This window comes from Panthera uncia, chromosome F1 (assembly GCF_023721935.1).
Source record: "Panthera uncia isolate 11264 chromosome F1, Puncia_PCG_1.0, whole genome shotgun sequence".
Taxonomy (NCBI): domain Eukaryota; kingdom Metazoa; phylum Chordata; class Mammalia; order Carnivora; family Felidae; genus Panthera; species Panthera uncia.
In genome coordinates this window covers 23,692,282-23,706,994 of record NC_064813.1, presented here as the reverse complement: position 1 = coordinate 23,706,994, position 14,713 = coordinate 23,692,282, and the positions used below count along the sequence as shown (strand labels likewise).

Here is a 14,713-nt window from a genome sequence, read left to right as displayed (position 1 = left end):
CACAAACACTTCGAGATTAGAGAACACCCTACTAAAGAATGAATGGATTAACCAAGAAATTAAAGAGGAAGTAAAGTGCATTGAAGCCAATGAAAATGAAAACACGACAGTCCAAAACCTTTGGGATACAGCAAAGGTGGTCGTAAGAGGAAAGTATAGAGATTGCTCCAGACCTTCCCAAAGAAGGAAGAAATGTCTCAAATATACAATCGAACCTTACACCTAAAGAAGCTGGAAAAAGAACAGCAAATAAAGCCCAAAGCCAGCAGAAGAAGGGAAATAATAAAGATTAGAGCAGAAATCAATGATATAAAAAAAAAAAAAAAAAACCCCACAACAGTGGAACAGATCAATGAAACCAGGAGTTGGTTCTTTGAAAGAATTGACAAAATTGATAAACCCTTAGCCGGATTTATTGAAAAGAAAAAGGAAAGGACCCAAATAAATAAAATCATGAAGGAAAGAGGAGAGATCACAACCAATAATGCAGAAATAACAATAATAAGAGAATAGTCTGAGCAGTAATACGCCAACAAATTGGGCAATCTGGAAGAAATGGGTAAATTCCTAGAAACATATAAACTACCAAAAGTAAAATAGGAGGAAATAGAAAATTTGAACAGACTCATAACCAGAAATTGAATCAGGACTCAAAAATCTCCCAACAAACAAGAGTCCAGGAACCCTCTCTTCTCTTCCTATTCTTTAAATTGGTCTACTCTATATCCCTTGAAAGTGTTTTGCCCTCTCTTACCTCAGGATCTTTGCTTATGCTATTGGCCCAGAGTCTTTACTCCACTAACTCTTACCTAAGATCTCAGCTAAACATTGTTTCCTAAATCCTTCTTTGGAATCCCTCTTGTGACATTCATCACATACACAGTTTTTATGAGTATGGAAGATAAAGGGCACTCAAAAAATATTAATTTAATTAGTGAATTAATTCTCCCCAAGGGCCTGTTTCCTTAGAAGTACAAGTCTTAGAAGCTGTGTCAGTCCATTCCACACATTGATGTCTGAGCACGTCTCCCTGTTCCTTATAGACCATTGTGATAGGGTGAACAAGGTTGCCAAGAACGCCTGAGGTAGAAAAGGCAATCCTGGTTGTCCCCTCAGCTGTCAGGTTTGGGCTCCTTGCCCCATGGCCACCCACCCAGCATGCTTACTTGGGACTGAGGGGTTTTGCTCTGTAACCCATTAAAGATTACTTTGGAGAAGGAGGTCATGTACTGCCTTTCCTCCTTACTGAGTTTACATTATGTCACAATCGATATCTTTCCGTTTGGTTTCAGAAAGTACTTCTTCAGTCTTCACAAGTCTTTCAAGAAGCATGTCTTGCAGTTTGTATTAGAGTTTGATGTCCCTGAATTGATTTGTCCTGAGGAGAATGCCTTAGGTGGTGCGCGTGTGTGTGCGTGTGTGCATGTGTGTGCGGGCCTGTGTGTGTATCTGTTTGCAATAGCAGGCCTGGAGCCACACGTGTTGTCGCACAGTTTGTATTTCATGTCATCCTTTCTGTTTGGGTGGCAGATTCTTTGAGGGATTTCCATACGTGCTGATTTTCACTGAGCCATTTTTACCTTTTTCAGTCCCTTCCTTTTGTGATTTATGGCAAGTAGTTTTAAGACGCCTAAAAGTTACATTTCTCTTTGGGTCTCTTGAAACGTCCTTCTTGACATTATGTCCTGTGAAGTCACAGCTGATCAGTGTCAGGTAGATGAAGGCAGGTATTCTATCTCTTCTCTAGGTAGGGGTCAGTGGAGTTGAGTGACTCCCCACCTCCCTTTGTTCACAGGTGGCACAGCTGGATGGGAATTGGGTTTTCCTTCTCCAGCCTTCTTTCTTGTTCTGGTACAGAACCAAGTAGCTTCTCTAGCTTAACAGTCATACCTTTCCTGTAAGTTTGTGATTTTAAATTAGATTTCCCTTCAGTATTGAGGTTTTTTACATTTTGCCCAGTAATCAGTTCTGGTTGCTATGTAAGCCAGACTTTGGGAGTGGAGCCAGGAAGGGTAAGTTGGAAAGGCATTGGCCAGTAATCCTGTTGGCTGCCATGATTTTGTGATGTTGCTTTCCTTTTTGAAATCTCAGATGTTTCACATTTTATCTGCTTTATAGTCTATCAAGAGCAGGAAGTTTTCTTCCCAGGAGTAGTAAACATAAAGCTACTGTGAGCTTCGGGCACATGTCCAGGACTTTCCAGAAAACTTCCCTTTCTGGCATGCTGATAATTGGCCTGACGATAGGAGGTCAGGGGTCTGCCCCGTGTTGTATTGTGCTGTTTGTGTGTATCTTTCCCTTCTTCTCTTCCTTCTTCCTCCTTCCCCCTTCACTCCTCTTTTCTGTGAAAATACTTTTTCTAGCCAAGTCAGGGTCTGGGTTTGTAGTAACTTCCACAGTCCTCTTAGGCTAAGCTGTGGGAAGGGCACTGTCACAAAGGGTGGAACGAATAGCTCAGCAGAGCTAGTTAAAAACGTCAGACTGAGGAGGACAGAATGTGCACCTAAAGGCGAGTCCAATCTGGATTCAGGTCCCTTTTCAGGACTCCTGCAGACCTTCCGAGGCTGCACTTTCCGTGGAAGTAAGCGCTAAATGATGTGTCCTGTAGAGATGCAGAAGTACACGGAGATGCGAACAAGGATACACCTTTTGTAATTGTTTGTGATTGTGAGAACACAAAAATAACATAAACATTTGTATACTAGTAGAAGAATCCTTCTATTAATTATGGTGTGTCCACGCAGTGGGAAACAGTAAGGTAGATCTGGAGGCAGTGAATGGAGTGGTGTCTGTTTCATACCATTCAGTGGGAACAAAAATCCATGTTGGCTGGTCTATGCACAGTATATCTATTTAAGTATATATACATATCCACTGAAAAGACTAGAAGGATATACTCCAGACTGTTAATAGGTGGTCATGGAAATGGGATTGTGGAATGGGTCACAGAAATGGAAAACGAAGGGAAGTGATATTTTGCTGTTTTCGTCTGTATACATTTGTAATATTTACTTTTTTGCAATAAATAATCAGTTTTGTAACTTGAAAACTAATACTTATGGAAGGCCAAGGAGTAAAAGTTAATATCTTTTACTATGTGTCTTTTCCCTGTGATTCTGGATTTCTGCCTGGCTTTTCTTTTAAGTTATGCAACTGAGGAGTCACTAGGGTCATTGTGTTGCTGGTCTCGTTGTTGGGTGGGTGTTCTTTTTCATTTTTATTGGTTGATGTGAATTTTCATCCCTCCATGTCTGTTTTTTCTATCAGTGTCATTGGAAGAGTATTCTCTCACCGAAATATTAAATATTAAATGAGTAGTTATACTAATCAGATCAATTCATGCTTCTTTTGAGAATTACAAAACTATATGTAGGACTCAACCTGATGAAAGCAAATGTCAGGTTGTCCTATGTTCCAGCCTGTTCCCCCACCAGTGTGCCTACCCCAGTTCTGGGCTCAGCGCTTGTCAGGGAAGAAGAGAAATTATTCATGGAAAACATCTTGTTCCTTATAAAAAGGAAGTGTTAGAATGCTACTTCATCATTTTCTTCTTCAGTTCATCATATGGTTGTGTGTGTGTGTGTGTGTGTGTGTGTGAAGAAAGGAGAAATAATGCAATGTGTGGGCTCTTAAAAAGTAGAAGTCCATCAATTTTGGGGGGCGTGAGTGTTTCAACATATGAATGGGGGGACACAAGCATTCATACATAACACGTGATTTTGCAGGTAAACTGAGGATTGAAGGCCCACTGAGGAGACTCCATTAATTTCATTTTGCTTATGTTTTCATTAAATCCCAGGTCCCATATTAATTTCCTCGAATCTTTTGGGAGGGAGTGAAACTTTTGTTCGGCTTTTTATTTAATCTGGACTAAAGATTTAGAGAATATTTTAATTATTTCTGTGGTTTTATGTTACCTATTTCCAACATACGCATGTAAATATTATAGTTCCAAAGACCCTCATGTCCTTGTTAGTAAAGCAATGATATACACAGCAGTGAAAACAATTAGTAAATTTATTTTTCTTCTGTTTGCACTTCACCTCCAAAGGGTAAGCATTGAATTGGCTTTGGTTGTCCGTATGCCTGTATTGTAGTCTGGCTTCATGGTAGGAATTTGGCATGTGTGGCATTTAGTGAAAGCCCAGCCTGCAGGTTCACTACCATCCTGGTAGTCTCTTTACAGGTTGTGAACTAAGTGAACAATTTGTTTGAAGTATACTTAGATGATAATTTATTTATTTTTTATTTTTATTTTTTTTTTATTTTATTTTTGGGACAGAGAGAGACAGAGCATGAACGGGGGAGGGTCAGAGAGAGAGGGAGACACAGAATCGGAAACAGGCTCCAGGCTCTGAGCCATCAGCCCAGAGCCTGACGCGGGGCTCGAACTCACGGACCGCGAGATCGTGACCTGGCTGAAGTCGGACGCTTAACCGACTGCGCCACCCAGGCACCCCTAGATGATAATTTAAAGAGGCGCTAAGCCTTTTTTTTTTTAATCAGCCGAAGAATTTTGGTCAGTTGTGTCGTTAGCTAAAATGAAGTATCACATCACTGTCAATAAAACATGGATTGATTAATTTATAGCCCCTGTCATCTCCAGCCATCATGAGTGCGTCCAGCCCAGCACGTCCTCTTTGAACATGAAGCGCAAAATGATAGCACTCAAAACTTTTTATCCTTTTCGCCAGTCAGCTGTTTGTCTTTTCCAGTGGATGTGGGGCTGCCCCTAACCTAAGACAGCACACGCGTGTTCTTAGTACCATGGTGGGGGTGGGGGAGGGGGTGTGCACACGTCACGGCCCTGTCTCTTTTGTGCCCTGACCCTTGTCTTGCCTAAAATATTCTCTGCTGAACCATCAGAGGAAATCGCCTTCACAGTGGCTTTGCTTCTCAAGGTTTTGTCCCTTACCTTTCAAAGACCTACTTCTCTATTAGGTACTCTTTCTCCTACATATTCTTCTCTTATAATTTGAAAAGCAAAAGGATAATTAGGGGGGGCACATTTTTGGGGTACTTATGCTGAAACCCTGGTAATCTTTGTAAAATTAAATTAATGCTGTTATCTTTTCCAAACCTAGGCACTTCCTATCATTAGACAGGCCTACTGTCAGTTATTTCCTAAAATGTTAGTACAGTTGATTTTGTGGTTTCTGATATGAGTGAATCCAGAACTGGAAACACATAATCTCCTTGTGCACAGATTGCTTTGAAGTTGCTTCAGGACTCACTAAATCTCCTTATGCGTGTCTTCCCCCCCCCCACCCCGTATGAGTTTTTCTAAAGTTTTTGGTCCTGTCTTTTTTTGGAACTTAATCAGTCTTTCCCCAGCTCTACAACCACCACTTAATAAGATAAATAATATTTATTTATTATAAAATAATAAGATAAATAAGATAAAATAATAATAATTGTCAGCTTGTCTTCAAGTGCTTTAACTTCATTGACATTGCCAGGAACTTTTGGGTGAATTCTCTGTTGACCCCTGGTTTTGTGAGGTATCTCTGGGTGAGGACATGGTATCCGGGTCTCGTTTTGAGTCCCCGCATCCAGTTGGGTGCAGTGACTCTCCATTTCTCTTTCTCAGTGCAATCGCCTCGATCCTGAGGGCCTGGCTTGACCAGTGTGCAGAGGACTTCCGAGAACCCCCTCACTTCCCTTGCTTACAGAAACTGCTGGATTATCTCAAACGGATGATGCCAGGCTCCGATCCGGAGAGAAGAGCGCAAAATCTTCTGGAGCAGTTTCACAAGCAAGAAGTGGAAACTGACAGTGAGTACTGACTTGATTCCAGGGAACAAGTTAGATTCTGATTCTGCAGTCCCCTTGTTGAAGAAATGTTCTCCCTGTACTTGATGAATGACCTTGGTTGGTCTCACAGAGACAAGCTGCTGGGGGGATTGGTGGTGGGTAAAAATTCTAAAGTTTATCTCAGTGCTAATTACAGAGCCTAAGAGTTTTAGAGCCAAGAAGGAGATTTTTAAGACCACCTGGTGTGGCATGCTCATTATAGATAAAGAAACTGGCTCTGAGAAGTGCATTTCCTCGGGTTTCTTCTAATACCATAAAGAGGATGGTCCTCTTGATGGTCCTTTACCTTCTCTTGTCAACATGTCCCATGCTGAACTTGAATTTGCTTTTTATGATCTGCCTCATGGCTCCTCTTTCTATCTAATGGAGGAAACCCATCACAACCACCACTATTCAGCGGGCGAGGATTTAAATGCAGTTGTGCTCCAGCCCTCACAAAAGTTCGAAAAGCCCTGAAAAAGTGTTTCTCTGTCAGCTAGAAAACGTCACTGTCATTGAGCTTCTCGGATGGCCTCATCAAAGGAAGTTTCTGTGGCTGTTTTTTCCTATTGGAGGAATTGACTGCCTGTTTTCAAGGACAAAGGAAGGGCCACCGCTGCAGGTCGTGGGCAGCTTGGAAATATCAGGCTTTGAAGAAAGTCGGAAAGAGGTTAGGACAGGCTTTCAGTGTGATGATTTATCCCCCCACTGGCCTGCCGGGTGATGGTTGCCATGGCGGCTGACCCACTTGGAGCTTTTGACAGGTATTTCCCTGAAGTGACGCCCGATTTCCTCAGTGAGGGAAAGGAAACGGTTCCTCATCACCGATAAGGGAAGCTGCCTGAGTGCCAAAGAAAATAACCTTAAATTCCAAACGGTACCTGTTGAATGTTTTATGTAGGGGGATCAGAGCGGTGGGTGCCGGCAGGGGGGCGGTACAATCGCATCATTAGAAGCTGACTGCCAAGTACCCGTATCTAAGATGACTTCATCTGCCGGGAATGTTTGAATACCAGGGGCACTCCTCCAGCTGCCGGACCTCAACTCCCTTCAGGCCTCCCCGCCTGTCTTTGAGCCAGAGTGGAAAATGCTATGTTAGAGGCCAGCTCTCTCCCCACTGGGGCTGCCCCTGGCTCCGGGCCTAATTGGGGAACCGGTGGGACCAGTCGTTCATTGTTTCCGACCCAGGACTGGAAGGCAGAACTCATTTGGCAGGCTGAGGCAGGGGAGAGGGAGACTGGCAGGCTGAGGCAGGGGAGAGGGAGACTGCCTGACTTTGGAAAGGCTTTTATGCAATGCTCGAAAATGAATTTTTTTGGAGTTTGGAAAATTTTAATCAAGAAAGCTCCAAACTCTCTGTTTATTAAGCACAGCAGTCATCACGGAAAAGGAGTTTTAGGAGCTTGGTTCTCATGGGCTTATTTTGCCCAATTTCATGCTGGCAAAAGCAAAAGTTTTCCTACATTGTTTTTTAAAAGTAAAATTTTGCTTCAAGTTTTTACTTACTTACCTCTGGAAGAGAGTCAAAAGCGGAAACAGTGAAGGCATGGCCTAGGCCCCAGAGAGAAAGGACTACGTAATCTTCTCACACAGCAACATCCCAGGCACATAGAGGTTGCCGTGAGTGTTTGTTGAATGAATGAGGGGGTCTGACCTTACCACACATCCTCTTGGGCTGGCGTGGGTCAGCCTCTGCATGGCAGAGTGATTGGGATAGATTTATAGAGTAGCTAGCAAAAGGGATGAGAGGCCCATTCTGAACCTTTGCGATTTCAAATGTTTTATTCCTTTGCTGAATTGGAGAGTACCAGAGTTTTGTGGAGGCAGAGTGGTGAAATCATAGGGTTTTAGGTTTTGCTTTTTTTTTTTTTTTTTTTTTTTTTTTTAAAGCTCATGCCTGTTTGTGTTCCAGCCTTTGGAGGCAGGCATGGATCCCCTCCTACTTCTAACCCAGCCCCATTCACATGAGTCCTTTCAGCTCCAGGGGGAGGAGTCCATCCTTAAATCGCATACCTCTCAGCAGAGTCATCAAATACTCATGTGGTACTGTGACAGGGGGAGTGATGTGGGGTCCACTCTCAGCACCCCTCTCCCCTGGAAAACTAAGGAAAGGCCATCTCAACTTGATCCGAGATGCATAAAAGTCTTATTCTACAAAGGAAAAGAGAAAAAGCTTAAAATGTAAACATTCTGGGGGAGTAGTAACGCACTGATTTAAATTTCTGCTAACATAGAACTGAATGCAACTAGCTTTTTTTGTTTTTGTTTTTGTTTTGTTGAGAACAGATTTAACAGGAGAGCAAGGAGTGCGAAGGGGTGGAGGTGTGGGGGATGAGGTTGGAAAACAACCTAGGACAGGTTCTGGGGAGTGGGGGCTGGGGTTCAAATGAAACTTCATCCAATTCCACACTCTTTCAAAATGGAGTCTGGAGTTCTGATCCCATGTGCTGAGTCCTTCAGCTTCTGATTTGGGATCCAAGTAGTTATTATAGTGATTTCCACACCCCCTCACTTCTTCAGTCTATGCTCTGTGTAATTTACTAATTGATAATCTTATCCAAAATAAAGCTCAGGTGAATTTAGTTTCAGGTTCTTCTGCTTCATACATAACTTTAGGTGGAAGCTGAAAGTTGCTCCAAACATCTTGAGAATTCTAAGGACTTTCTCAGAATTCTGAGGATTTCATCAGCATTTCTGACACCATATGTCCCATTCTCCTACTTGATGCCTGGCCTGCTTTCATGCCCACTCCTTCCAGGCTTCTGGTTATAAATGGCCAGTGATTAAGAATTGCATAGTTGGGGCTTAAGAAGCAGTTTGATTGGTCCTTAAGCTGAGCAGAAGGTATGAGGGAGCCAAGATGAGGGAAACCCCCAGAATGTAGCCCAACTTTGCTTCTCTAGACTTTCCTTGACCTGGCTGTGTCCCTGGCCTAGCTATCAGTGTTTTAACAAAGGGGTAACTTGAGGCCTCTGAACTTAATAAAGAATCTAAGAACAGATTAAGAAGACCTCCATTTCACTCAGATTAATTGTGCTTACTATTTTCTCCCTGTGGGTTTTCCGAAGGATTAGCCCTCTTCTTTCTCAATGAAAGAAGTTCAGTTTGACTCTACTAACAAGGTCATAAATAGTGGCACCAGGTGACTGACTTTTTTTTTCCATCTGTGAACAGATGGGTTTCCCAACACCATCTTCTTCAGCCTGGACGAGGAAGAGGAACCGGAAGGTGGAGGGCCTGCAGAATTCACGTGCTTCCCAGAAGACCTTGTGGCAGAGCAGCTGACCTACATGGACGCCGTAGGTCTTCTCTTTGTGCTTCCGATGTGCTGCTACTTAAAATGTGGGGAGTGACAGTACTGGTGGGCTGGGGAGGGCAGTGGGGTAATGTGATTTAAGTCTTTTCGAATCCCCAGGAGAGGCTATGCCTGTAAATGCGGAGTGAAGATGGGACTTGAATCAATCATCTGAATAATTCAGGCTTAAGCTCTTCTTGCAAAGCCGGGTGAAGGTGCTTTTTACTTGGCACTCGATACATGGAAGTAAGAATTCTAACTCTCAGGAAACAAAATCTGTCCTGTTCCGTGGGTATTCTCTCCCTCTAGACTCATAAATATTTCAAGATCTGAACTGTTTATTTGGAGGATTGTGAAGCGGTCAAAGTATAAATTAGGATAAAATAAGTTCACTGAATCCAAATGTGACTGTATCTGGCAGTTCACTTCCATGTGTGTCTCCTGTACTTTCCCGAAGTTTGTTAGCCGTACATATTTGATCTCATCAGTCACATGTCCTAGCTCAGTGTCAGCTGGTAAATAGACTATTATAAATTATCGTGACGGTTTAAACTCTTGTACACTTACTACTTTGAAGAAAGCAGCAAATAAAGTGACAGAGTTTCCATCTAGTGAGCATGCAAATAAAGTATCAGAAGCAAATCAGATAGTCTACGTAAAGTAAATCCCTGTGTTCTCTCTTTTATATAAACCCTTACGTGTCTTGCCTTGAATTGCCCTACAGGTGAGAATCCCGTTTAGTTGACTAATTTGGCTTTGTTTTTGTTCCACGGTTGATAGCGTAAAAGAAAGACCGGAAACTTCATTGGTTATGACTTTTAGGCAAAGGCCTGGAAACCAGGCTTTATGTTCCTCTGTCTTTATTTTACTGTGTGACGTTGGATAGTTTTTCCTTCTATATGCTTACTTTCTTTATTTAAAACATCATGTGAAATAGTGACATTGATGACAGCATCGCATGCACTGTACTTTGGATCACTTGTCAGGTGGTCACTGGGCATCCCTATGCATTATACACAATTCACGATCGTGAGTGCCTAGAACGTACCGTGTATATGATTTTGAGCTCAAAACCACCTCGACCACTTTTTTTTGATTAGTAGTATAGATTTTTACCTATCCTTCAAGATAGGAAAGTCAAAATGTTGTCGGTCCCTTGAATTTTCTTTTGGCCGTTGTGTTCTGTTTGTTCAGTCGAGCAGATTGAGAAAGAACATGTGGGCTTTTCTGACCAGTTAACATATTAATTATTTACTTTTGTCCATTGAAATAGACACCACGAGGCAAGTCAAGTAGAAAAGGGTTATTTGTCCATTTACAAAATACCAATTCACAGATGACCCAGACTATGTGCTTTCCCATATGAAATGTCTGTGTTGTCCTTAAACTCAGCTTCTCTTCTGTTCTAGCAACTATTCAAGAAAGTAGTGCCTCACCACTGCCTGGGCTGCATTTGGTCTCAGAGGGATAAGAAGGAAAACAAACATTTGGCTCCTACCATCCGTGCCACCATCTCTCAGTTTAACACCCTCACCAAATGTGTTGTCAGCACCATCCTGGGGGGCAGAGAACTGAAAACTCAACAGAGAGCCAAAGTCATCGAGAAGTGGATTAACATTGCTCATGTAATTATCTTTTTAAAAATATTCTTTGTATTTAGTAGATACTGGAGACGATTCCTTCTCTCCGTTTAAATGGGTCTATCCATTTGGCTGAAAGGCAATCAAACAACATATGTGAGGACCCCCTGGGTTTTTGTTGCTGTTATTCTTCTTCCAAAGTAAGAAAAAATGGTCTTTCTTAAATAGGAGCTTATTTTTCCTCTTTATTTTTTTAAAATTTTTAAAATATTTATTTATTTTTGAGAGGCAGCGTGTGGGGAGGGGGAGGGGCAGAGAGAGAGGAGACGCAGAATCTGAAGCAGGCTCCTATGCGGGGCTCGAACCCACGAACCGTGAGATCATGACCTGAGCCGAAGCCGGACACTTAACCCACTAAGCCACCCAGGTGCTCCTACTTTTCCTCTTTATAGAAAATCGGTCCCTTGCTCACTTCTTTCAGCTCATGGGCCTGCACACTGCTGCATCTCTAGGGTGACATATGCCTGCTTTTCCCCTTATAGTCACCAACTGAGTGTCAGTTCTGCCCCGTGTTCAGTAAATACAACCTGATGGTCTAAGTGCCAAACTGACTACTCTTCACCGCAGAATGATGACCTACCTAGGCACCCTTCCAGCACCCGGAAACATTATGTCTTCTGCAGACTTGAAGAGCCAGTACCTTCTCAGAATCCTGAATCTCTTTCCTGAAGGACTGAGGTGCCCAGATTTCACATTCATCTGGGGCTTTTCTGAGGACCTTCTATCTGAAGGTAGAAGGGCAGAGTTTATTCCTAGGTCTGAATTACATTCTGCTGAGTGTCAGTCTGGGCTCTGGGTCAGCTGCTTACATACTGCATGACCTTCGCTGATCAGTATCTTCACGACTGTGGAAACGTGAACAGTATTCAGTCAGTTGGTCACCAGACATTTCATGCGCTCCTAAATGCACATAAGCTACAAGATTATGTAATTTGGGGACATTGTGAGGATAGGCACAATTAATGTAATCTTACAGGAGCCTGTAGTCACACAAGGAAGCCAAGATACTCTGAGATATACTGGGATGATCTCAGCTGAGGCAGAAGAGGAGCGGGGCCCTCCGAGATAAGCTGCAGTGGTGGAGGAGGGAGAAACCACTTCTGGGGGGATTGAGGAGGGCTTCATGGATAGGATGACTTTTGGACTTAGCTTTAATACTAGATAGAATTTTTGGTATTTGAAGATTGAGTTAGATTTTTTTTTCCTAGACAGAAGAAATTACATCAGCAAAAGCTATGTAATTAACAACAACTTTGAAAAATAATTATTATGTAAATATCTTATTAGTCCATGTTCTGGGTTATGTGAGTCAACCCTCAACCAAAACCCATTTTGCTTTCTATCCTAATATACTTTTTTCATTAAGCCCTCCTGTTTAGGGCATAATGCTTACATTTTCACACCCACACACTCTCTCTCTCTCTCTCTCTTTGTATTTTACATTCTCTTTGTTGTCTTTGATCAAGGAGCAGGGCCATAATTGTGCTAGAGGATTTGCCTTATTTTGAATTTTTAGGTGCTCGGTTACCACAGACTTTTTAGTATATGAAAAAAGTAAGAGAACAGTGTCTTACAACTTAGATTTCTCCTATTCTGAATTGAGCTAATTTCTCAAGAGCTATAAAAAGAATTTCTGATAGAGTGGAATAAAGCATGGAATTTCTGCCTTCTCAGAATGAGAAGAAAATATTTTTGTTTTGGCCATAAATGCCATATCTTTTAATCCATTCAACTACTTAGAAAGTCTATAGCAAGAATATAGCATCTGTGTGTATGACAGTGTGGCTCAAACAATGACTTTTGGTCCAAATTAAATATAAATTGTGCACATATGTGTTAATAAGAAATGCAAGTTGAACAATTTGAGGTATATTCCAAATCCCATAACACATATTTAAAAGCCAGGGGTCTTTGTTCTTGGTGGTGTAGTTTCCTAATATTGAGCACGTTGTGTCCCTTGAAATTGTGTGGAGTAATTTAATAAAATAATGAAACTCATAGGTGGTTTCCTGCCAAGATTTATTTTACTTTTCTTGCATTAATCATACTCAGTTTCTATTGAGAGGATATTTGAAAAAACGATAATAATTTTACATACAGAAAATATTTGTGACCTGATGCGATTATATTTTCTTGGGCTGGCCTTGCTGCTGTGTTTTCTTTTTACTTTTGCACCACGTCTCCTGGAAGATACCTCCCTTTCTAGAAACGGGGCCAAATGTCTTTTGTACTCCTTTAAAACCCTTAGCTTAAGCCTCTTTCTGAATAATGTGTTCCATATGTTTATTACAATTTGCATGAAATATCTGTGCCTGAGTTCCTTTATTTATTGCAAGTTTCTTGATTTTTGGAGCATGACTTTTGGATTCTGAACCTTTGTTGAACCATGCTCTCATGGGTTTGGGTTTCCAGACTGACTGTAATTCAGAGTGTGCTCTCTCTGTCTCTCTCTCTCTCTCTTTCTTTCTTTCTCTTTCTCTTTCTTTCTTTTCAAATAAGGGGAAGGCATTGAGACATTTAAAAAGAGTGGGCATGACTTTTGTAAAATACTTTGGTCTATACTCTAAGGAAATAATGTTTGGAGGTTTGTTTGTTGGGCATAGTTTTAAGTAGCCGGATTTTGACAAGCTAAGTTAGAGAATGCTGTTTTCCTTCCTATTCGGGATTAGCATTACTTCATGAATTGACCTTCTAAGCAATGTGCAGTTCTGCCCAACCATTTTGGAATTTCTTGCTTCAGATGTTCTGCACAAAGCCAACCCCGTGCCCACACGGTGTACTCAATTGTAAACAGTGGATAGACTACACTCCCAAATGCCTGCATATGAAACATCTCCTTTGACATAAGACATAATCCACTCTCCCCATGGTGCCAAGAATGGGACTCTCTCCCTCCCTCACTGTTTTGCTGTCCCCGCCATTCATGCTGCAGGACTTTGACTCCAGGGTCACTGGCTGCCGAGGCTATCCACTCCGTGCGGTAGCTTAAGTTTCAGGATCAGAGAGCCTTTCTCTTTACCCAGAAAATGACATCCAGACTATTTCCTGTCCTCCTTGATTTTGTTCTAAAATGCTGCCAAAATGGATTTCATTTTAAAAGCTCTGGCTTATTTTGGAAACAGCGAAGTACCAAGGTGTTTCTGAATGTTTATGACTGTGGCACAGGCCAATTTGAAACGAAATGCGTGTGTATAAAAATATTCCCTTTTGGCTAAGAGCATGAAAGCCAAAGTTCAACTTGTGGTGAATGTTTATTGCCAAGTTATATACACCTCTCTGGGCAAGGGTTGGTCATGAGATGTTCGATACCATCTGACCTCCCGGTGGCCGCTGCCCGGCTTACACTGTGGGTCTAAAGGATATAGTGACCTTTCATGTGTGTTTTTAGGGCATCTGTGTGCTTTCAGCAGAAGAAAGTTTGCTTTCCCTAGCATAGCCTTGCAGACTCACCTCCGTTCGTGTTTTTACGAGGAAAGCTGGAAACCATAAAACTATAACAACAACGCAAAAAATATATTAAAGGGAGAAAAACAAGCATACAGTGCCAAAACCTATAAAGTGTTTCGGTGACTGGGGTGGGAGTAAGGAGCTGCTTTTTGATGTTGAGTATTTATACAGCTGCCTATTTAGTGGTAAGAATTCATAGCAGCTGTGATACCTCTAAAACAGGAAACCACCAACTCGCAGTATTATTGATATTTAAAATGCCTTTTATGTTTTAATCACCCTCCATACAGGAATGTAGAATCCTGAAGAATTTTTCTTCCTTGAGGGCCATCATTTCGGCACTGCAGTCCAATTCCATCTATAGGTTAAAAAAGACCTGGGCCGTCGTCCCAAAGTAAGTTCCCAAGTGTCCACTCTGCTTTCTTTGGCTGGGGTGACTTAGTCACTGTGTAAATGGTATGGGTCCTTGCCTTCAAAGCCCATATTCTGTAAGTAGAGAAACATATTTGAAAGCCTCTGTGTGTCCCAGGCAGGGTGC

General features: G+C 41.9%; 1 protein-coding gene across 2 annotated transcripts in view; it reads left to right on the top strand.

Moving 5' to 3' along the window:
• The window catches only part of RGL1 (ral guanine nucleotide dissociation stimulator like 1), a 257,439-nt gene that overhangs the window by 204,678 nt on the left and 38,048 nt on the right, over nucleotides 1-14,713 (top strand). For both annotated transcript variants that reach the window (XM_049634098.1, XM_049634097.1), the window contains 4 exons: nucleotides 5,591-5,775; nucleotides 8,968-9,092; nucleotides 10,498-10,713; nucleotides 14,466-14,569. In XM_049634098.1, the coding sequence (XP_049490055.1) occupies nucleotides 5,591-5,775; nucleotides 8,968-9,092; nucleotides 10,498-10,713; nucleotides 14,466-14,569 (630 nt within the window). The remainder of the gene's footprint in view (nucleotides 1-5,590; nucleotides 5,776-8,967; nucleotides 9,093-10,497; nucleotides 10,714-14,465; nucleotides 14,570-14,713) is intronic.